The sequence below is a fragment of the Lampetra fluviatilis genome, chromosome 55, assembly GCF_964198595.1.
Source record: "Lampetra fluviatilis chromosome 55, kcLamFluv1.1, whole genome shotgun sequence".
Lineage (NCBI taxonomy): Eukaryota > Metazoa > Chordata > Hyperoartia > Petromyzontiformes > Petromyzontidae > Lampetra > Lampetra fluviatilis.
The window spans coordinates 4,203,908-4,229,566 of record NC_136329.1 but is presented as its reverse complement, the minus strand read 5'-3'; the positions used below and the strand labels follow the sequence as shown (position 1 = coordinate 4,229,566).

At 57.8% G+C, this 25,659-nt stretch overlaps 1 protein-coding gene across 2 annotated transcripts; it reads left to right on the top strand.

Annotated features, from left to right (window-relative positions):
• Window positions 1–1,094: 1,094 nt before the first annotated feature.
• ACAT2 (acetyl-CoA acetyltransferase 2) lies at window positions 1,095–25,659 on the top strand. 2 transcript variants are annotated; one of them, XM_078879763.1, is made up of 10 exons: window positions 1,095–1,183; window positions 1,911–1,982; window positions 6,607–6,741; window positions 8,286–8,467; window positions 9,213–9,330; window positions 11,537–11,680; window positions 18,826–18,948; window positions 20,597–20,751; window positions 21,141–21,251; window positions 24,535–25,659. In XM_078879763.1, exons 2-10 carry the CDS (start codon window positions 1,937–1,939, stop codon window positions 24,712–24,714), a joined length of 1,194 nt encoding a protein of 397 aa, XP_078735889.1. In that variant the 5' UTR covers window positions 1,095–1,183; window positions 1,911–1,936; the 3' UTR covers window positions 24,715–25,659. The 2 variants fall into 2 exon arrangements, with proteins under 2 accessions (XP_078735889.1, XP_078735890.1); XM_078879764.1 differs by having other exon boundaries at window positions 1,099–1,183; window positions 1,914–1,982.

The window sequence follows — 25,659 nt, the reverse complement described above, 5'->3', positions numbered from 1 at the left end:
GCTCAAATTTTCTTGCAATAATTTTTTTTTGCTCAAATTTTCTTGCAATAATTTTATTTTTGCTCAAATTTTCTTGCACGATTTTTTTTGCTCAAATTTTCTTGCAATAAATATTTTTTTTGCTCAAATTTTCTTGCAATAAATTTTTTTTTGCTCAAATTCTCTTGCCGTGGTTTTCCCACCTGACGATGATGATAATTGCTCGTGTCGCGATCGAAACGTCGTGATTTAATTTACTTTATTTTATACCCTACGTGCTTTACCGAATTAACTAAAGACGCGCAGACTCCAAATACAGTATAAAGCAGCAGGTATCGTCAGGGTCGGGGTCGAACCCACGATTGGATGAGAACCGACCGAAGCCACGCCCATAGGGCTGTCATAATCCTTGCAGCTGATTGGATAAGAGGCCCACAGAAGACACGCCTTCTATCGTCCGTCTCATGAATATTCATGAGGTGGAAGAGGAGCTGATTGGATAACAATACGCCGAAGCCACGCCCATAGTCACGGTGGGCTGTCATAATCCTTGCAGCTGATTGGATAAGAGACTCCACGTCCATCGCAGGAGCTGATTGGTTAAGAACCGGCTGAAGCCACGCCCATTGACACGGTGGGCTGTCGTAATCCTCGCAGCTGATTGGATAAGAGGCTCCACTTAAAACACGCCTCCCTATCGTCCGACTTTAATTAATTTAATTACCGAGGGAGCACGAGCAGCTGATTGGCTAAGACCCTGCCGAAGACACGCCTCCATATCGTCCATCTCATGAATATTCATTTATTTAGCGAGGTAAGAGCTGATTGGATAACTGGCTGAAGCCACGCCCTTTCCCATTGTGGGCTGTCATAATCCTCGCAACTGATTGGATAAGAGCTCCAGCAGAAGACACGCCCTATATCGCCCGCCTCATGAATATTCATTTGATAAACAACACGCAGAAGAGAGCTGATTGGATCACCGATTCGAAGCCACGCCCATTCACTGTGGGCCGTCGTAATCCTCGCAGCTGATTGGATAAACGCCCGGCTGAAGTCACGCCCCTACATCGCCCGTCTCATGAATATTCATGAGCTCGCGGGAGGGAGTTGACCAATCAGACGCGTGGCTCGCGGCACGTCCGGGTGCAAAGCAGCAGCAGATCGCCCATTGCTCTTAGCGCAGTGGGACTCAACTGAATTGGTAAGACGACGTTATAATCTTTAATATTTGTACATTCTATAAGCGCACGCGTCCACCCTTCACCTATGCTTCGCACCCCTTTAAATCACGTCGTTGTTGCTATATCTTTTAATTTTATTTCGCTGTTTTTTCCGTTGCGTGCGGTTACTTTAGGACGTTTTCTTGTTTCCGATTTAAAGCTTTCGTGACTGATTCATCTTCTTGGTTCTTTCGGTAAAGTCACCACGTAAAATGGAAATAATAAAGTAATAAAACAATTCTAGATTTGAAGCTTTCGTGACTGCAAGGATTCATACTCTTAGGTGTTTTCGGTAAAGTCACGTAGGGAAATAAATAAATAATAACAATTTATATTAATTATAATAGAAATACAATAATAAATCACGACGTTTCGTGTTGCCTCCGAAAAAAAAACTTAAGAGCATAATAAAATAAAACAATACAATTCTTTCGACGTTTCGGCCACAACGCAGGATGCTTGCGTTGTGGCCGAAACGTCGTACGAATTTTATTGTTTAATTTTTCTAATTTTATGATTTCCCTTCTACGTGAATTTACCGAAGATGATGTTTCTTGTTCATGTTCTGGTTGCACCCTGAGTCAAGAGCCGCATCAATCACGGGGCTATACCGAATACATGAACACTGACACTTTAACGTTGTAACAGAAGCGCTTCATAGCTCATATGGTTTAATCCCTCCTCCCCCTCCTCCTCCTCCCCACCCAGCAGTGAGCCGGACGCAACGTGGAGCCATGAAGGACGATGTCGTCATCGTCTCCGCCGTTCGCACCCCCATCGGTTCGCTCCAATGTTCACTGAGTGGGGGGGGGGGGGACTGTGAGATGTTGACTACCTCGCCTGGTACACAGGAGGTCGTGGGTTCGATCTCGACCCTGACACCACAGTGGCTAGGAGATGTTGACTACCTCGCCTGGTACGCAGGAGGTCGTGGGTTCGATCCCGACCCCCTGACGATGCCCGCTGCTGTATATTTGGAGTCTGCGTGTCTCTCATCTCTCTCACCATGGAGATGTTGACTACCTCGCCTGGTACACAGGAGGTCGTGGGTTCGATCCCGACCCCCCCAATCGCCACGCTGGCGAGATGTTGACTACCTCAGACTCACACAGAGACCCGCAGATTCACGCAGAGACCCATAGACTCACACAGAGACCCACAGATTCACACAGAGACCCACAGATTCACACAGAGACCCATAGACTCACACAGAGACCCACAGATTCACACAGAGACCCACAGATTCACACAGAGACCCATAGACTCACACAGAGACCCACAGATTCACACAGAGACCCGGAGACTCACACAGAGACCCACAGACTAACACAGAGACCCACAGACTCGCACATAGACCCACAGACTCACACAGAGACCTACAGACTCACACAGAGACACACAGACTCGCATAGAGACCCACAGAATAACACAGAGACCCACAGACTCGCACAGAGACCCACAGACTCGCACAGAGACCCACAGACTCGCACGGAGACCCACAGACTCGCACGGAGACCCACAGACTCACACGGAGACCCACAGACTCACGCGGAGACCCACAGACTCACGCAGAGACCCACAGACTCACGCAGAGACCCACAGACTCACGCAGAGACCCACAGACTCACACAGAGACCCACAGACTCACACAGAGACCCACAGACTCACACAGAGACCCACAGACTCACACAGAGACCCACAGACTCACACAGAGACCCACAGACTCACGCAGAGACCCACAGACTCACGCAGAGACCCAGACTCACGCAGAGACCCACAGACTCACGCAGAGACCCACAGACTCACGCAGAGACCCACAGACTCACGCAGAGACCCACAGACTCACGCAGAGACCCACAGACTCACGCATAGACCCACAGACTCACGTACGGTGCGAAAGAAGTTCAACGTACTGTACTGCACAGTACACTCATGCAGTGGCACCCAACAGCGGGCGTTGTGAAATCAAATTAAAAATCGCGATGCACAACTCGGCGGGGCGTGCAAGGCCACCGTAGAGGGGGTATGTGAGGGGGGCCCGAGGCAGCTGAGCCAATCGGAACCCGCGACTCGATGGGGGGAGGGGCGGTGGAGGGGGAGGAGCTACGTGGGGGTGGGAGGGGCTCAGAAGCCTTACTCTGATTGGCTGGCGGCTTCGTCTCGCGTTGATGGCGCCTCGTGAGGCTCAAGTTTCTCGCGCGATTCGTAATTGACTGTGGGTTGGGAGCGGTGGTGCAGCGGTTAGCGCTACGTACCAGAGTTCAATTCCCGGTCACGACCACCACCAGCAGTGATAGCGATTATCTGCACCGGTCCTGGGCTCCCCCTAGGTCGACTCGGCCTCAAATGTGTGCTTGGTGCGGCGTGTAGTGAACATCGCTAGCACTGGGGGAGACAAAGGCGGTCCTGCTGGGGCGTGGTGGTGCTGGTGGTGGTGGTGCTGGTGGTGGTGGTGCTGGTGGTGGTGGTGGTGGTGCTGGTGGTGGTGCTGGTGGTGGTGGTGGTGGTGCTGGTGGTGGTGGTGCTGGTGGTGGTGGTGCTGCTGGTGGTGGTGGTGCTGGTGGTGGTGGTGCTGGTGGTGGTGCTGGTGGTGGTGGTGCTGCTGGTGGTGCTGCTGGCCACCCACCCACCCCTCTGTTGTGTGTCACGGTGCCGGTAGCCTTCATAGGCGCTGCTGCTACTTGCTAAGAGCCACTTGCCCTGACAGTCCGTCACAGGCTACACGGGGGGTCTTTGTCTTGTAACAATGGTGGTGGTTATTTGTGTGTGTGTAGTGGTGGTGGTTGTGTGTAGTGGTGGTGGTTGTGTGTAGTGGTGGTGGTTGTGTGTGTAGTGGTGGTTGTGTGTGTAGTGGTGGTGGTGGTTGTGTGTGTAGTGGTGGTGGTGGTTGTGTGTAGTGGTGGTGGTTGTGTGTAGTGGTGGTGGTTGTGTGTAGTGGTGGTGGTTGTGTGTGTGTGTAGTGGTGGTGGTGGTTGTGTGTGTGTGTAGTGGTGGTGGTGGTTGTGTGTAGTGGTGGTGGTTGTGTGTAGTGGTGGTGGTTGTGTGTAGTGGTGGTGGTTGTGTGTAGTGGTGGTGGTTGTGTGTAGTGGTGGTGGTTGTGTGTGTAGTGGTGGTGGTGGTTGTGTGTAGTGGTGGTGGTGGTTGTGTGTGTGTGTAGTGGTGGTGGTTGTGTGTGTGTGTAGTGGTGGTGGTTGTGTGTGTGTGTAGTGGTGGTGGTGGTTGTGTGTGTGTGTAGTGGTGGTGGTGGTTGTGTGTGTGTAGTGGTTGTGGTGGTTGTGTGTGTGTAGTGGTGGTGGGGTGTGTGTGGTGGTGGTGTGTGTGTAGTGGTGGTGGGGTGTGTGTGGTGGTGGTGTGTGTGTGGTGGTGGTGTGTGTGTGTAGTGGTGGTGGTTGTGTGTGTGTAGTGGTGGTGGTTGTGTGTGTGTAGTGGTGGTGGTTGTGTGTGTGTATGTGTATGGTGGGTGTGTGTGTGTATGGTGGTGGTTGTGTGTGTGTGTATGTGTATGGTGGGTGTGTGTGTGTATGGTGGTGGTTGTGTGTGTGTGTATGTGTATGGTGGGTGTGTGTGTGTATGGTGGTGGTTGTGTGTGTGTGTATGTGTATGGTGGGTGTGTGTGTGTATGGTGGTTGTGTGTGTGTGTGTGTATGGTGGTTGTGTGTGTATGGTGGGTGTGTGTGTGTAGTGGTGGTGGTTGTGTGTGTGTAGTGGTGGTGGTGTGTGGGTGGTGGTGTGTGGGTGGTGGTGGTGTGTGGGTGGTGGTGTGTGGGTGGTGGTGGTGTGGGTGGTGGTGGTGTGTGTGTGGTGGTGGTTGTGTGTGTAGTGGTGGTGGTTGTGTGTGTGTGTAGTGGTGGTGGTTGTGTGTGTATGTGTATGGTGGGTGTGTGTGTGTATGGTGGTGGTTGTGTGTGTGTATGTGTATGGTGGGTGTGTGTGTGTATGGTGGTGGTTGTGTGTGTGTGTGTATGGTGGGTGTGTGTATGGTGGGTGTGTGTGTGTGTATGGTGGGTGTGTGTGTGTATGGTGGGTGTGTGTGTGTATGGTGGGTGTGTGTGTGTATGGTGGTGGTTGTGTGTATGGTGGTGGTTGTGTGTGTGTGTATGTGTATGGTGGGTGTGTGTGTGTGTATGGTGGGTGTGTGTGTGTATGGTGGTGGTTGTGTGTGTGTATGGTGGTGGTTGTGTGTGTATGTGTATGGTGGTTGTGTGTGTGTGTGTGTATGGTGGTGGTTTGTGTGTGATGGAGAAGTCAGTTGTGGAGAGAGTTGAGAGTTTCCCATACCTGGGCAGTGTGTTCATGACCGGCTCTGGTTTGACAGCAGAGGTCTCATTCCGAATCAGTCGAGCGGCATTATCTTTTCATCGCTGTGTGGAAGCTACCTGGTCTGTCGCTCCACACGAAGCTTCAGGTCTTCTCAGCCACGGTCATTCCCTCCCTTCTCTACGCTTGTGAAACGTGGACCCCCCCCTAATGGAGCATCTTCGCCAGTCAGAAACATTTAGGCTGGCCTGCCTACGATCCATCCTGGGTTTAAACAGGCTGGATTGTGTGAGGAGCTCACAAATCCTTGAAAGATCTGGGCAAAGTCCCATCGGTGAGCTCCTCCGGCAGGCAAGGCTGTGTTGGCTGGGTCATGTAGCCCGCATGCCTAGCCACCGCATGCCTAAACAGCTTTTGTTCGGCCGGATCGAGGGGGCTAAACGGGCGCGGCACGGGCTAGAGAAGAGATGGAGTGATGTGGTACAGCAGGATGTGGAGCTGAGTGGACTTGCTGATGGCTGGTACCAGTGATGTCAAGATCGGCCTCTGTGGAGGAGGCTCGTGAAGGACGCTACTGGGCAGTTTGAGGCAGTCGCCCTCCAACAACAACGGAGGGCGGAGGAGCGACGCTCACAACAACGAGTGGAGCGCCGGGTGGCTAAAGCACAGCAAGTTGGCACAGTAGGGGGCACAGGTGGTGCATCAGCCAGTCACCTCATTCAGTCGACCCATGGCACCTGGGTCTGCCCCGTGACCTCCTGCCAGCGGGCGTTCAACACTTCACGTGGCCTTAACGTGCACATAGCCTGGCACAAGCGTCGTGGTGACGTCACCGCCACTTAGTCGCGAATGGCGGTTTTGTTGTAACGGTGGTAGTTGTGGTTGTTTGTATGTAACTGTGGTTGTGGTTGTGTGTGTGTATTGATGATAGTTGTGGTGGTGGTTGTATGTGTGTGTAACCGTGGTGGTTGTTGTTGTGGTGGTTGTGTGTCTGTAATAGTTGTGGTTGTGTGTGTAACGATGGTTGTGGTTGTGTGTGTGTATTGATGATCGTTGTGGTAGTTGCGTGTGGGTGTGTGTAACCATGGTGGTTGTTGTGGTGGTTGTGTGTGTCTGTAATAGTTGTGGTGGTTGTGTGTGGTTGCAGGTTCTCTCAATGGGAGTCTGTCCACCATCCCTGCCTACTCTCTGGGCTCCGTGGTGCTGAAGGAGGCTTTGGCTCGTGCCTCCATGTCCCCGAACGACGTGGGGGAGGTGATCCTGGGACAGGTACTCACAGCCGGTAAGACGCAGAGACAGACGCACACACACACACAACTCACTGCCACACACTCGCTCACTCTCTCATACACTCAAACACTCGCTCACTCGCTCAACCACTCGCTCACTCGCTCACCCACTCGCTCACTTTCTCACTCGCTCACCCACTCGCTCACTCGCTCACCCACTCGCTCACCCACTCGCTCACCCACTCGCTCACCCACTCGCTCACTCGCTCACCCACTCGCTCACTGTCTCATATACTCAAACACGCTCACTCACACACTCGGTCAAACACTCACACTCACTCACTCACTCGCTCACACACTCGAACACTCGCTCATACACTCGCTCAACCACTCGCTCACTCGCTCACCCACTCGCTCACTCTCTCATACACTCTCCCCACTCGCTCACTGTCTCATACACTCAAACATGCTCACTCACACACTCGCTCAAACACTCACACTCACTCACTCACACTCACTCACTCACACACCCACTCGCTCACACAACAACAACAACCGCCATTCGCCACTAAGTGGCGGTGACATCACCACGACGCTTGTGCCAGGCCAAGTGCACCTTGAGGCTACCACGTGAAGTGTCGAACGCCCGCTGGCAGGAGGTCACGGGGCAGACCCAGCAGGTGCCACGGGTCGACTGACTGAGATGACCGAGATGACTGGCTGATGCACCACCTGTGCCCCCTACTGTGCCAGACACTCGCACACACACACCCAACTCATTGCCACACACTCGCTCACTCTCTCATACACTAGAACACTCGCACACACTCGCTCACTCTCTCATACTCGAACACTCGCTCACACACTCGCTCACTCTCTCATACACTCACACACTCACTCACACACTCGCTCACTCACACACTCACCCACTCACCCACTCACTCACCTACTTACTTGCTCACTCGCTCGCTCACCTACTTACTCCCTCTCACCCTTTCTCCCCATGTGTGTCTCCCTGTCTCTCTCTCCGTGCCTGTCTCCCCGTGTGTCTCGCTGTCTCACTCTCTCTCCCTCCGTGTGTCTCCCTGTCTCACCGTGTGTCTCGCTGTCTCACTCTCTCTCTCCGTGTGTTTCCCTGTCTCACCGTGTGTCTCCCTGTCTCCCTGTCTCTCTCCCCGTGTGCGTCTCCCCGTGTCTCCAGGACAGGGACAGAACCCGACGAGGCGTGCATCTCTGTCCGCGTGTCTCCCTGTCTCCGTCCCCGCGTGGGGACTCAACATGCTGTGTGTCTCCCTGTCTCCCCGTGTGTGTCTCCCTGTCTCACCGTGTGTGTCGCCCTGTCTCCCCGTGTGTCTCCCTGTCTCCCCGTGTGTCTCCCTGTCTCACCGTGTGTCTCCCTGTCTCCCCGTGTGTGTCTCCCTGTCTCCCCGTGTGTGTCTCCCTGTCTCCCCGTGTGTGTCTCCCTGTCTCACCGTGTGTGTCTCCCTGTCTCCCCGTGTGTCTCCCTGTCTCTCTCCCCGCGTGTGTCTCCCTGTCTCACCATGTGTCTCCCTGTCTTTCTCCCCGTGTGTGTCTCCCTGTCTCCCCGTGTCTCCAGGCCAGGGACAGAACCCGGCGAGGCGTGCGAGCCTGTCCGCGGGTCTCCCTGTCTCCGTCCCCGCGTGGGGACTCAACATGCTGTGTGGCTCCGGTCTCCGCGCCGTCTGCCTGGGGGCCCAGGCCGTGAGGCAGCGGGATGTGGACATCGTCCTGGCCGGGGGGCAGGAGAGCATGAGCCAGGTGACTGTCTCTGTGTGTGTCTCCGTGTATGTCTCTGTGTGTGTCTCCGTGTGTCTCTGCGTGTGTCTCCGTGCGTGTCTCCGTGTGTGTCTCTGTGTGTGTCTCTGTGTGACTCCACGTGTGTCTCCACGTGTGTGTCTCTGCATTTGTGTCTCTTGCGTGTGTCTCCACACGTGTGCCTGTGTGTCTCCACGTGTGTCTCCACGTGTGTCTCCACGTGTGTCTCCACGTGTGTCTCCGCGTGTGTCTCTGCGTGTGTCTCCACGCATGGCTTTGTGTGTGTCTCTGTGTGTCTCCGTGTGAGTCTCTGTGTGTGTCTCTGTGTGTCTCCACACGTGTGCCTGTGTGTCTCCACGTGTGTCTCCACGTGTGTCTCCACGTGTGTCTCCACGTGTGTCTCCGCGTGTGTCTCTGCGTGTGTCTCCACGCATGGCTTTGTGTGTGTCTCTGTGTGTCTCCGTGTGAGTCTCCGTGTGAGTCTCTGTGTGAGTCTCTGTGTGTCTCCACGTGTGCCTGTGTGTCTCCACGCGTGTCTCCACGTGTGTCTCTGTGTCTCCATGTGTCTCTGCGCGTGTCTCCGCGCCTGTGCGTGTGTCACCCTGGGGTAACGTGTGCGTGTGTGTGTGTGCGTGTGTGTGCGTGTGTGTGCGTGTGTGTGCGTGTGTGTGCGTGTGTGTGCGTGTGTGTGCGTGTGTGAGTGTGCGTGTGTGCGTGTGTGTGCGTGTGTGTGTGTGTCTCCCCGTAGGCCCCCCACGCTGTGTACGTGAGGGCGGGGGTGAAGATGGGAGACGCCACGATGGTTGACACCATGACACACGACGGCCTCATAGACTCCACCCTCCACTACCACATGGGAGTGACCGGTAACACCACCACCACTACCACCACCACCACTACCAGACCACCAACACCACCAACACCACCACCACCACCACCACTACCACTACCAAACCACCACCACCACTACCAGACCACCACCACCAACACCACTACCACCACCAAACCACCACCACCACTACCAGACCACCACCACCAACACCACCAACACCACCACCACTACCACTACCAAACCACCACCACCACTACCAGACCACCACCACCAACACCACCAACACCACCACCACTACCACCACCAAACCACCACCACCACTACCAGACCACCACCACCAACACCACCAACACCACCACCACTACCACTACCAAACCACCACCACCACCACTACCAGACCACCAACACCACCAACACCACCAACACCACCACCACTACCACCACTACCAGACACCCACCATCACTACCAGAACACCACCACTACCACCAGACCACCACCAGACCACTACCAGATAACCACCACAACCACCACTCAAAACAACAACAACCGGCATTCGCCACTAAGTGACGGTAACGTCACCACGACGCTTGTGCCAGGCCAGGTGCACCTTGAGGCCACGTGACGTGTCAAACGTCCGCTGGCAGGAGGTCACGGGACAGACCCAGCAGATGCCATGGGTTGACTGACTGAGACGACTGGCTGATGCACCACCTGTGCCCCCTACTGTACCAACTTGCTGTGCTTTAGCCACCCGGCGCTCCGCTCGTTGTTGTGAGCGTCGCTCCTCCGCCCTCCGTTGTTGTTGGAGGGCGACTGCCTCCAACTGCCCAGTAGCGTCCTTCACGAGCCTCCTCCACTGAGGCCGATCTTGACACCGCTGGTACCAGTCATCGGCAAGTCCACTCAGCTCCACGTCCTCCTGTACCACATCACTCTATCTCTTCTCTAGCATCACTCCACACGCAGAAGCACTCTGTCTCTCTCTCTCCCCGTGTCTCTCTCTCCCCGTGTCTCTCTCTCCCCGTGTCTCTCTCTCCCCGTGTGTCTCTCTCCCCGTGTCTCTCTCCCCGTGTCTCTCTCCCCGTGTCTCTCTCCCCGTGTCTCTCTCCCCGTGTCTCTCTCCCCGTGTCTCTCTCCCCGTGTCTCTCTCCCCGTGTCTCTCTCCCCGTGTCTCTCTCCCCGTGTCTCTCTCCCCGTGTCTCTCTCTCCCCGTGTCTCTCTCTCCCCGTGTCTCTCTCTCCCCGTGTCTCTCTCTCCCCCCGTGTGTCTCTCTCTCTCCCCCCGTGTGTCTCTCTCTCTCCCCCCGTGTGTCTCTCTCTCTCCCCCCGTGTGTCTCTCTCTCTCCCCCCGTGTGTCTCTCTCTCACCGTGTGTCTCTGTGTCTCTCTCCCCCCGTGTCTCTCCCCCCGTGTCTCTCTCTCACCGTGTGTCTCTGTGTCTCTCTCTCACCGTGTGTCTCTGTGTCTCTCTCCCCCCGTGTGTCTCTGTGTGTCTCTGTGTGTCTGTGTGTCTGCGTGTAGCGGAGAACGTGGCTAGGCAGTTCTCGGTGTCTCGCTCCCCGTGTGTCTCTCTCCCCGTGTCTCTCTCTCCCAGTGTGTCTCTTTCCCCGTGTATCTCTCTCCCCGTGTCTCTCTCTCCCCGTGTCTCTCTCTCCCCGTGTCTCTCTCCCCGTGTCTCTCTCTCCCCGTGTCTCTCTCTCCCCGTGTCTCTCTCTCCCCGTGTGTCTCTCTCTTCGTGTCTCTCTCCCCGTGTCTCTCTCCCCGTGTCTCTCTCCCCGTGTCTCTCTCCCCGTGTCTCTCTCCCCGTGTCTCTCTCTCCCCGTGTCTCTCTCTCCCCCCGTGTGTCTCTCTCTCTCCCCCCGTGTGTCTCTCTCTCTCCCCCCGTGTGTCTCTCTCTCTCCCCCTGTGTCTCTCTCTCACCGTGTGTCTCTGTGTCTCTCTCCCCCCGTGTCTCTCCCCCCGTGTCTCTCTCTCACCGTGTGTCTCTGTGTCTCTCTCTCACCGTGTGTCTCTGTGTCTTTCTCCCCCCGTGTGTCTCTGTGTGTCTCTGTGTCTGTGTGTCTGCGGGTAGCGGAGAACGTGGCTAGGCAGTTCTCGGTGTCTCGCTCCCCGTGTGTCTCTCTCCCCGTGTCTCTCTCTCCCAGTGTGTCTCTTTCCCCGTGTCTCTCTCTCCCCGTGTCTCTCTCTCCCCGTGTCTCTCTCACCGTGTGTCTCTGTGTGTCTCCTTGTGTCTGCGTGTAGCGGAGAACGTGGCGAAGCAGTTCTCGGTGTCTCGCCGTGACCAGGACGACTTTGCGGCGCTGTCCCAGGCGCGCACCGCGGCCGCCGTGCAATCCGGAGCCTTTACGCGGGAGATCGCCCCCGTGTCTGTCGTCACGCGCAAGGGTGAGACACGGAGACAGGGGGACAGGGGGACATGGGGACACGGGGACACGGGGACAAGGGGACACGGGGACACACGGATACGCAGACACACAGACACGGGGACACGGAGACACGGAGACACGGAGACACACAGACACGGAGACATGGAGATACGGGGACACGGGGACACTGGGACAATGGGACACTGAGACACGGGGACACTGGGACACTGGGACACGGGGACACTGGGACACTGGGACACGGGGACACTGGGACAATGGGACACTGGGACACTGGGACACTGAGACACGGGGACACTGGGACACGGGGACACGGGGACACTGGGACACTGGGACACTGAGACACGGGGACACTGGGACACTGAGACACTGAGACACTGAGACACGGGGACACTGGGACACTGGGACACTGAGACACGGGGACACGGGGACACGGGGACACTGGGACACTGGGACACGGGGACACGGGGACACGGGGACACTGAGACACTGGGACACTGAGACACTGAGACACTGGGACACTGGGACACGGGGACACGGGGACACTGAGACACGGGGACACGGGGACACTGAGACACGGGGACACGGGGACACTGAGACACGGGGACACTGGGACACTGGGACACTGGGACACTGGGACACGGGGACACTGGGACACTGAGACACTGAGACACGGGGACACTGGGACACTGAGACACGGGGACACTGAGACACGGGGACACGGGGACACTGAGACACGGGGACACGGGGACACTGAGACACGGGGACACTGGGACACTGGGACACTGGGACACTGAGACACGGGGACACGGGGACACTGGGACACTGGGACACTGAGACACGGGGACACGGGGACACTGGGACACTGGGACACTGAGACACGGGGACACGGGGACACGGGGACACTGGGACACTGGGACACGGGGACACGGGGACACGGGGACACTGAGACACTGGGACACTGAGACACTGAGACACTGGGACACTGGGACACGGGGACACGGGGACACTGAGACACGGGGACACGGGGACACTGAGACACGGGGACACGGGGACACTGAGACACGGGGACACTGGGACACTGGGACACTGGGACACTGGGACACGGGGACACTGGGACACTGAGACACTGAGACACGGGGACACTGGGACACTGAGACACGGGGACACTGAGACACGGGGACACGGGGACACTGAGACACGGGGACACGGGGACACTGAGACACGGGGACACTGGGACACTGGGACACTGGGACACTGAGACACGGGGACACGGGGACACTGGGACACTGGGACACTGAGACACGGGGACACGGGGACACTGAGACACGGGGACACGGGGACACTGAGACACGGGGACACTGGGACACTGGGACACTGGGACACTGAGACACGGGGACACGGGGACACTGAGACACTGGGACACGGGGACACGGGGACACGGGGACACTGAGACACTGGGACACGGGGACACGGGGACACTGAGACACTGGGACACGGGGACACGGGGACACGGGGACACGGGGACACTGGGACACTGGGACACTGGGACACTGAGACACGGGGACACGGGGACACTGGGACACTGGGACACTGAGACACGGGGACACGGGGACACTGAGACACTGGGACACGGGGACACTGAGACACTGGGACACGGGGACACGGGGACACTGGGACTCTGGGACACGGGGACACGGGGACACGGGGACACTGAGACACTGGGACACTGGGACACGGGGACACTGAGACACGGGGACACTGAGACACTGGGACACGGGGACACTGAGACACTGGGACACTGGGACACTAGGACACGGGGACACTGGGACACTGAGACACTGGGACACTGGGACACGGGGACACGGGGACACGGGGACACGGGGACACTGAGACACTGGGACACGGGGACACGGGGACACGGGGACACTGAGACACTGGGACACGGGGACACGGGGACACTGGGACACGGGGACACTGAGACACTGGGACACTGGGACACTGAGACACGGGGACACTGGGACACTGGGACACTGGGACACTGGGACACTGGGACACTGAGACACGGGGACACTGGGACACTGAGACACTGAGACACTGAGACACGGGGACACTGGGACACTGAGACACGGGGACACTGGGACACGGGGACACTGAGACACTGGGACACTGAGACACTGAGACACTGGGACACTGGGACACTGAGACACGGGGACACGGGGACACTGGGACACTGGGACACTGGGACACGGGGACACTGGGACACTGGGACACGGGGACACTGGGACACTGGGACACTGGGACACTGAGACACGGGGACACGGGGACACTGAGACACGGGGACACGGGGACACTGAGACACGGGGACACGGGGACACTGAGACACGGGGACACTGGGACACTGGGACACTGAGACACGGGGACACGGGGACACTGAGACACGGGGACACGGGGACACTGAGACACGGGGACACTGGGACACTGGGACACTGGGACACTGAGACACGGGGACACTGGGACACTGAGACACTGAGACACGGGGACATTGGGACACTGAGACACGGGGACACTGAGACACGGGGACACGGGGACACGGGGACACTGAGACACTGGGACACGGGGACACGGGGACACGGGGACACTGAGACACGGGGACACGGGGACACGGGGACACGGGGACACTGGGACACTGGGACACTGGGACACTGAGACATGGGGACACGGGGACACTGGGACACTGGGACACTGAGACACGGGGACACGGGGACACTGAGACACTGGGACACGGGGACACGGGGACACTGGGACACGGGGACACGGGGACACTGGGACTCTGGGACACGGGGACACGGGGACACGGGGACACTGAGACACTGGGACACTGGGACACGGGGACACTGAGACACGGGGACACTGAGACACTGGGACACTGGGACACTAGGACACGGGGACACTGGGACACTGAGACACTGGGACACTGGGACACGGGGACACGGGGACACGGGGACACGGGGACACTGAGACACTGGGACACGGGGACACGGGGACACGGGGACACTGAGACACTGGGACACGGGGACACGGGGACACTGGGACTCTGGGACACGGGGACACGGGGACACTGAGACACTGGGACACTGGGACACTGAGACACCGGGACACCGGGACACCGGGACACTGGGACACTGAGACACGGGGACACTGGGACACTGAGACACTGAGACACTGAGACACGGGGACACTGGGACACTGAGACACGGGGACACTGGGACACTGGGACACGGGGACACGGGGACACAGGGACACTGAGACACTGGGACACTGAGACACTGAGACACTGAGACACTGGGACACTGGGACACTGAGACACGGGGACACGGGGACACTGGGACACTGGGACACTGGGACACGGGGACACTGGGACACTGGGACACTGGGACACTGGGACACTGGGACACTGAGACACGGGGACACGGGGACACTGAGACACGGGGACACGGGGACACTGAGACACTGGGACACTGGGACACTGGGACACTGGGACACTGGGACACTGAGACACGGGGACACTGGGACACTGAGACACGGGGACACGGGGACACGGGGACACTGAGACACGGGGACACGGGGACACGGGGACACGGGGACACTGGGACACTGGGACACTGGGACACTGAGACACGGGGACACGGGGACACTGGGACACTGGGACACTGAGACACGGGGACACGGGGACACTGAGACACTGGGACACGGGGACACGGGGACACTGGGACAACGGGGACACGGGGACACGGGGACACTGGGACTCTGGGACACGGGGACACGGGGACACGGGGACACTGAGACACTGGGACACTGGGACATGGGGACACTGAGACACGGGGACACTGAGACACTGGGACACTGGGACACTGAGACACGGGGACACTGAGACACTGGGACACTGGGACACTAGGACACGGGGACACTGGGACACTGAGACACTGGGACACTGGGACACGGGGACACGGGGACACGGGGACACGGGGACACTGAGACACTGGGACACGGGGACACGGGGACACGGGGACACTGAGACACTGGGACACGGGGACACGGGGACACTGGGACTCTGGGACACGGGGACACGGGGACACTGAGACACTGGGACACTGGGACACTGAGACACCGGGACACTGGGACACTGGGACACTGGGACACTGAGACACGGGGACACTGGGACACTGAGACACTGAGACACTGAGACACGGGGACACTGGGACACTGAGACACGGGGACACTGGGACACTGGGACACGGGGACACGGGGACACGGGGACACTGAGACACTGGGACACTGAGACACTGAGACACTGAGACACTTGGACACTGGGACACTGAGACACGGGGACACTGAGACACGGGGACACTGGGACACTGGGACACTGGGACACTGAGACACGGGGACACGGGGACACTGAGACACGGGGACACGGGGACACTGAGACACGGGGACACTGGGACACTGGGACACTGGGACACTGAGACACGGGGACACTGGGACACTGAGACACTGAGACACGGGGACATTGGGACACTGAGACACGGGGACACTGAGACACGGGGACACGGGGACACTGAGACACGGGGACACGGGGACACTGGGACACTGGGACACTGAGACACGGGGACACGGGGACACTGAGACACGGGGACACGGGGACACTGAGACACGGGGACACTGGGACACTGGGACACTGGGACACTGAGACACGGGGACACGGGGACACTGAGACACTGGGACACGGGGACACGGGGACACTGAGACACTGGGACACGGGGACACGGGGACACGGGGACACTGAGACACTGGGACACGGGGACACGGGGACACGGGGACACGGGGACACTGGGACACTGGGACACTGAGACACGGGGACACGGGGACACTGGGACACTGAGACACGGGGACACGGGGACACTGAGACACTGGGACACGGGGACACGGGGACACTGAGACACTGGGACACGGGGACACGGGGACACTGGGACTCGGGGACACGGGGACACGGGGACACTGAGACACTGGGACACTGGGACACGGGGACACTGAGACACGGGGACACTGAGACACTGGGACACTGGGACACGGGGACACTGAGACACGGGGACACTGAGACACTGGGACACTGGGACACTAGGACACGGGGACACTGGGACACTGAGACACTGGGACACTGGGACACGGGGACACGGGGACACTGGGACACGGGGACACGGGGACACCGGGACACGGGGACACTGAGACACTGGGACACGGGGACACGGGGACACTGGGACTCTGGGACACGGGGACACGGGGACACGGGGACACTGAGACACTGGGACACTGAGACACGGGGACACTGAGACACTGGGACACTGGGACACTGGGACACTGAGACACTGAGACACTGGGACACTGGGACACGGGGACACGGGGACACTGAGACACTGGGACACTGGGACACGGGGACACTGAGACACGGGGACTGGGACACTGGGACACTGGGACACGGGGACACTGAGACACGGGGACACTGAGACACTGGGACACTGGGACACGGGGACACTGAGACACGGGGACTGGGACACTGGGACACTGGGACACGGGGACACTGAGACACGGGGACACGGGGACACTGGGACACTGGGACACTGGGACACTGGGACACGGGGACACGGGGACACGGGGACACGGGGACACGGGGACACTGGGACACGGGGACACGGGGACACGGGGACACGGGGACACTGGGACACGGGGACACTGAGACACGGGGACACGGGGACACGGGGACACGGGGACACGGGGACACGGGGACACTGGGACACTGGGACACGGGGACACTGAGACACTGGGACACTGGGACACGGGGACACTGAGACACGGGGACTGGGACACTGGGACACTGAGACACTGGGACACTGAGACACTGGGACACTGGGACACGGGGACACTGAGACACGGGGACTGGGACACTGGGACACTGGGACACGGGGACACTGAGACACGGGGACACGGGGACATTGGGACACTGGGACACTGGGACACTGGGACACGGGGACACGGGGACACGGGGACACGGGGACACGGGGACACGGGGACACGGGGACACTGGGACACGGGGACACGGGGACACGGGGACACGGGGACACGGGGACACGGGGACACGGGGACACTGGGACACGGGGACACTGAGACACGGGGACTGGGACACTGGGACACTGGGACACGGGGACACTGAGACACGGGGACACTGAGACACTGGGACACTGGGACACGGGGACACTGAGACACGGGGACTGGGACACTGGGACACTGGGACACGGGGACACTGAGACACGGGGACACGGGGACATTGGGACACTGGGACACTGGGACACGGGGACACGGGGACACGGGGACACGGGGACACGGGGACACGGGGACACGGGGACACGGGGACACGGGGACACGGGGACACGGGGACACGGGGACACGGGGACATGGAGACACACTGAGACACACAGACACGGAGACATGGGGACACGGAGACACAACCGTGGCTAATCGGAGGTGTGGAGGTAAGGACAACAACAACAAACTAAACAACAACAACAACAAGGAGCAGCTCTACAGAGATGAGTTTGTCAATGGAGATGATGAAGAGCGTTCCAGACGGCCGCAGAAGAAGCAGCGCAATTTAAAGCACCGCGCGAAGTGTAGAGTAGTGTGTAGTGTAGTGTATAGTGTAGTGTATAGTGTAGTGTGTAGTGTTGTAGTGTATAGTGTAGTGTGTAATGTGTATCCCTGTCTCCCCGTCTCTCTGTCTCTCTGTGCGTGTTTTTCTGTCTCCCCGTCTCTCTGTGAGTGTCTCTCTCTTTGCCCCCCCCCCGTGCGTGTCTCTGTGTGCGTGTCTCTGTGTGCGTGTCTCTGCGTGTGTGTCTCTGTGTGCGTGTCTCTGTGTGTGTGTGTGTGTCTCTGTGTGTGTGTCTCTGTGTGTGTGTCTCTGTGTGTTTCTCTGTGTGTGTGTCTCTGTGTGCGTGTCCCTGTGTGTGTGTGTGTGTGTCTCTGTGTGCGTGTCCCTGTGTGTGTGTGTGTGTCTCTGTGTGTGTGTCTGTGTGTTTCTCTGTGCATGTCTAGGGGAGGTTGTCGTGACTCAGGATGAGTTTCCACGGCCTGGGACGACGGTTGAGAGTCTGGGACGACTCAAGCCGTGCTTCGTCACGGACGGAAGCGGCACCGTGACCGCCGGGAACTCATCCGGTACACGACAGACACGGGGAGAGAGAGAGACACGGGGAGAGAGACACGGGGAGAGAGACACGGGGAGAGACACGGGGAGAGACACGGGGAGAGACACGGGGTGAGAGAGACACGGGGAGAGAGAGAGAGAGAGAGAGAGAGAGACACGGGGAGAGAGACACGGGGAGAGAGACACGGGGAGAGAGACACGGGGAGAGAGACATGGGGAGAGACACGGGGAGAGACACGGGGAGAGACACCGGGTGAGAGAGACACGGGGAGAGAGAGAGACGGGGGGAGAGAGAGACGGGGGAGAGAGACACGGGGGGAGAGAGACACGGGGGGAGAGCCACGGGGAGAGAGAGACACGGGGAGAGACACGGGGAGAGAGACACGGGGAGAGAGACACGGGGTGAGAGACACGGGGTGAGAGACACGGGGAGAGAGACGGGGAGAGAGACGGGGAGAGAGAGAGACACGGGGAGAGAGACACGGGGAGAGAGACACGGGGAGAGAGACACGGGGAGAGAGACACGGGGAGAGAGACACGGGGAGAGACACGGGGGGGGAGAGACACGGGGGGAGAGACACGGGGGGAGAGAGACACGGGGCGAGACACGGGGGGGAGACACGGGGGGAGAGACACGGGGGGGAGACACGGGGGGAGAGACACGGGGGGAGAGAGACACGGGGGGAGAGAGACACGGGAGAGAGAGACACGGGGGAGAGAGACACGGGGAGAGAGACACGGGGGAGAGAGACACGGGGAGAGAGACACGGGGGAGAGAGACACGGGGGAGAGAGACACGGGGAGAGAGACACGGGGAGAGAGACACGGGGAGAGAGAGACACGGGGGAGAGAGACACGGGGAGAGAGAGACACGGGGAGAGAGAGACACGGGGAGAGAGAGACACGGGGTGAGTTACACGGGGAGAGAGAGACACGGGGGAGAGAGACACGGGGGAGAGAGACACGGGGAGAGAGACACACGGGGAGAGAGACACGGGGAGAGAGAGACACGGGGAGAGAGAGACACGGGGAGAGAGAGACACGGGGAGAGAGAGACACGGGGAGAGAGAGACACGGGGAGAGAGAGACACGGGGAGAGAGAGACACGGGGAGACACAGTGGATGTGGTTGTATAGTAGTAGTGGTTGTAGTATAGTTATAGTGGTGGCTGTATAGTTATTTTTATAGTTGTGGTGGTTGTGGTGGTTGCTGTGGTTGTTGTGGTTGTTGTGGTGGCTGTGGTAGTGGTGGTTGTTGTACCGTAGTGGTTGTGGTGGTGGTGGTTGTGGTAGTGGTGGTGGTTGTTGTACCGTGGTGGTTGTGGTGGTTGTTTTGGTGGTTGTAGTGGTTGTTGTACCGTGGTGGTTGTGGTGGTTGTTGTACCGTGGTGGTTGTGGTGGTTGTGGTGGTGGTTGTAGTGATTGTGGTGGTGGTTGTGTTGGTTGTTGTACCGTGGTGGTTGTCGTGGTGGTGGTGGTTGTGTTGGTTGTTGTACCGTGGTGGTGGTGGTTGTGGTGGTGGTGGTGGTGGTGGTTGTGTTGGTTGTTGTACCGTGGTGGTGGTGGTGGTTGTTGTACCGTGGTGGTTGTGGTGGTTGTAGTGATTGTGGTGGTTGTTGTACCGTGGTGGTGGTTGTGGTGGTTGTGGTGGTGGTTGTAGGAGTGAACGACGGTGCTGCTGCCGTCTTGTTGATGACGGAGAGTGAGGCCCAGTCGCGGGGCCTGAAGCCTCTGGCTCGCCTGGTCTCCTGGGCGCAGGCCGGAGTAGAGCCGAGCATCATGGGAACAGGGCCCATTCCAGCCACAACCAAAGCGGTGAGGCAGCCACAACCACAACACAACAACCACAACCACCATCACAACCATCGTCACCACCACCGCCACAACCACCGTCACAACCACCGTCACCACCACCGTCACAACCACCAACACAACCACCAACACAGCTTTGTTGATGTGGTTATTGTTGTTAGTTTAGCTATGGATGTGGTTGGGGTTGTTTAGCTGTTGATATTGATGATGTTGTGGCTGATGTGGTGGTGGTTGTTGTTGATGATGTTGTGGTTATTGATATTGTTATGGTTGTTGATGTTATAGTTGTTGATGTGGTTGTGGTCGATGATGTTATAGTTGTTGATGTTGTGGTGGTTGTTGTTGTGGTTATTGTTGTTGATGTTGTGGTTATTGTTGTTGTTGTTGTGTAGCTAGCAAAGGCTGGCTGGTCTGTGCAGGACGTGGATCTGTTTGAGCTGAACGAGGCGTTCGCCGCTCAGTCGCTGGCCGTGATCCGCAAGCTGGGACTCAACACGGAGAAAGTGAGACACACGGAGACACACGGAGACACACGGAGACACACGGAGACACACGGAGACACACGGAGACACACGGAGACACACACACAGATACAGAGACAGACAGAGACACACACACAGAGACACACAGACACACACAGAGACACAGAGACACACACACAGAGACAGACAGAGACACACACACAGAGACAGAGACACACACACAGAGACACACACACAGAGACACACACACAGAGACACACAGAGACACACACACAGAGACAGAGACAGACAGAGACACACACATTGAGACACACAGACACACACAGAGACACAGACAGAGAGACACACACACGGAGACACACACAGAGACACAGACAGAGAGACACACACACGGAGACACAGAGAGACACACACACACGGAGACAGACAGAGACACACAGAGACACACACACAGAGACACACACACAGAGACAGAGACAGACAGACACACACACGGAGACACACAGAGACACACACACAGAGACAGAGACAGACAGAGACACACACACGGAGACACGGAGACACGGAGAGAGACACAGAGAGAGAGACGGAGACACGGGCAGAGACACACACGGAGACACACAGAGACACACACACAGATACAGAGACAGACAGAGACACACACACAGAGACACACACACAGAGACAGAGACACACAGAGACACACACAGAGACACACAGACAGAGACACACACACAGAGACAGAGACACACACAGAGACACACAGAGACACACACACAGAGACAGAGACACAGAGACACACAGAGACACACACACAGAGACACACAGAGACACACACACAGAGACACACACACAGAGACAGAGACAGACAGAGACACACACACAGAGACAGAGACACACAGAAACACACACACAGAGACACACACACAGATACACACACACAGAGACACACACACAGAGACACACAGAGACACACACACAGAGACAGAGACAGACAGAGACACACACACAGAGACACACAGAGACACACACACAGAGACAGAGACAGAGAGACACACACACGGAGACACACACACAGAGACAGAGACAGACAGAGACACACACACGGAGACACACAGAGACACACACACACAGACAGAGACAGACAGAGACACACACAGAGACACAGACAGAGAGACGCACACACGGAGACACACAGAGACACACACACGGAGACACAGAGAGACACACACACGGAGACATGGAGAGAGACACACACAGAGACACACAGAGACACACACAGAGACACACACAGAGACACACAGAGACACACACACAGAGACAGACAGAGACACACAGAGACACACACACAGAGACAGAGACAGACAGAGACACACACACGGAGACACACAGAGACACACACACGGAGACACAGAGAGATACACACACACGGAGACAGACAGAGACACACAGAGACACACACACAGAGACAGACAGACACACACACGGAGACACACAGAGACACACACACAGAGACAGACAGACAGAGACACACACACGGAGACACGGAGAGAGACACAGAGAGAGAGACGGAGACACGGGCAGAGACACACACGGAGACACACAGAGACACACACACAGAGACACACACACAGAGACACACACACAGAGACACACACACAGAGACAGAGACAGACAGAGACACACACACAGAGACAGAGACACACACAGAGACACACACACAGAGACACACAGAGACAGAGACACACACACAGAGACACACACACAGAGACAGAGACAGACAGAGACACACACACAGAGACACACACACAGAGACACACACACAGAGACACACACACAGAGACACACACACAGAGACACACAGAGACACACACACAGAGACAGAGACAGACAGAGACACACACACGGAGACACACAGAGACACACACACACAGACAGAGACAGACAGAGACACACACAGAGACACAGACAGAGAGACACACACACGGAGACACACAGAGACACACACACGGAGACATGGAGAGAGACACACACAGAGACACACACACAGAGACACACACACAGAGACACACAGAGACACACAGAGACACACACACAGAGACAGAGACAGACAGAGACACACACATGGAGACACACACACAGAGACACACACACAGAGACACACACACAGAGACACACACACAGAGACACACACACAGAGACACACACACAGAGACACACACACAGAGACACACACACAGAGACACACACACAGAGACACACACACAGAGACAGAGACAGACAGAGACACACACACGGAGACACACAGAGACACACACACACAGACAGAGACAGACAGAGACACACACAGAGACACAGACAGAGAGACACACACACGGAGACACACAGAGACACACACACGGAGACATGGAGAGAGACACACACAGAGACACACACACAGAGACACACACACAGAGACACACAGAGACACACAGAGACACACACACAGAGACAGAGACAGACAGAGACACACACATGGAGAAACACAGAGACACACACACAGAGACACACAGAGACACACACACAGAGACACACAGAGACACACACACGGAGACACGGAGAGAGACACAGAGAGAGAGACGGAGACACGGGCAGAGACACAGAGAGAGACACGGAGACACACACTGAGACACACAGACACAGAGAGACACACAGACAGAGACGCACATGGACACAGAGAGAGAGAGACGTGGGGACGTGGAGACACAGAGACACACACAGACACACACAGAGACACAGACACGTGGGATGCATCGGGACGCTGAGACAGGGGGACGTGGAGGCAGAGGGACGCAGAAAGACAATGGAAAGAGACAGGGACTGTCACCCTGTGTGTCTCCGTGTCTCCGTGTGTGTCTCCCCGTGTGTCTCCCCATGTCTCGCATTGGTTCTATTGATTATTGGTGAGACGTTGACTACCTCACCTGGTACACAGGAGGTCGTGGGTTTGATCCCGACCCGGACGCCTGCTGCTGCTGCTGTATAGTTAGAGTTTGAGCCTCTCTCTCACCCCGTGTTTCTCCCCGTGTCTCTTTCTCTCCCCGTGTCTCTCTCTCCGTCTCTCTCCCCCCGTGTCTCTCTCCCCGTGTCTCTGTCCCCGTGTCTCTCTCTCAGTGTCTCTCCCCCCGTGTCTCTCTCTCCCCGTGTCTCTCCCCGTGTCTCTCCCCGTGTCTCTCCCCGTGTCTCTCTCCCCGTGTCTCTCTCCCCGTGTCTCTCTCCCCGTGTCTCTCTCCCCGTGTCTCTTTCCCCGTGTCTCTCTCTGTAGGTGAACGTGAGAGGCGGTGCGCTGGCTCTGGGTCACCCAATCGGTGCGTCTGGGTGCCGCGTCTTGGTGTCGCTTCTCCACTCGCTGAGGGACACCGGCGGTGCCCGAGGGGTGGCGGCGCTGTGCGTGGGCGGTGGCATGGGGATAGCGGCGTGCGTGGAGACGGTGGAAACAGCCTGAGACACACACCACCACACACCACCACACACACCACCACAAGCACCACCACACACGCACACACACGCACACACACGCACCACCACAACAACAACAACCGCCATTCGCCACTAAGTGGCGGTGACGTCACCACGACGCTTGTACCAGGCCAAGTGCACCTTGAGGTCACGTGAAGTGTCGAACGCCCGCTGGCAGGAGGTCACGGGGCAGACCCAGCAGGTGCCACGGGTCGACTGACCGAGATGACTGAGATGACTGGCTGATGCACCACCTGTGCCCCCTACTGTACCAACTTACTGTGCTTTAGCCACCCGGTGCTCCGCTCGTTGTTGTGAGCGTCGCTCCTCCGCCCTCCGTTGTTGGAGGGCGACTGCCTCCAACTGCCTAATAGCGTCCTTCACGAGCCTCCTCCACAGAGGCCGATCTTGACACCGCTGGTACCAGTCATCGGCAAGTCCACTCAGCTCCACGTACCTGTACCACATCTCTCCATCTCTTCTCTAGCCCGTGCCGCACCCGTTTAGCCCCCTCGATCCGGCCGAACAAAAGCTGTTTAGGCATGCGGTGGCTGGGCATGCGGGCTACATGACCCAGCCAACGCAGCCTTGCCTGCCGGAGGAGCTCACCAATGGGACTTTCTCCAGATCAGTGAGCACCTATCTAATTATCTAATTAATAAGCACTACCACACACACGCACCACCACAGACACATGCACCACCACACACACGCACCACCACACAAACGCATGCACTCGCACACACACAACATGCCCACACGCGCACGCACGCACGCCTTACCCCACCTTTTCGTACATTTATCGAGCGCCCTAACCAAGGCGCTGTACAGTGAACTTACGATGGCACAAGGCGAGATGAGACGAGCCGATGGGATATCTGTTAAATGTGGTGGTGGCGGCGATGGGTGGAATAAACGGAGGTGGGAATGA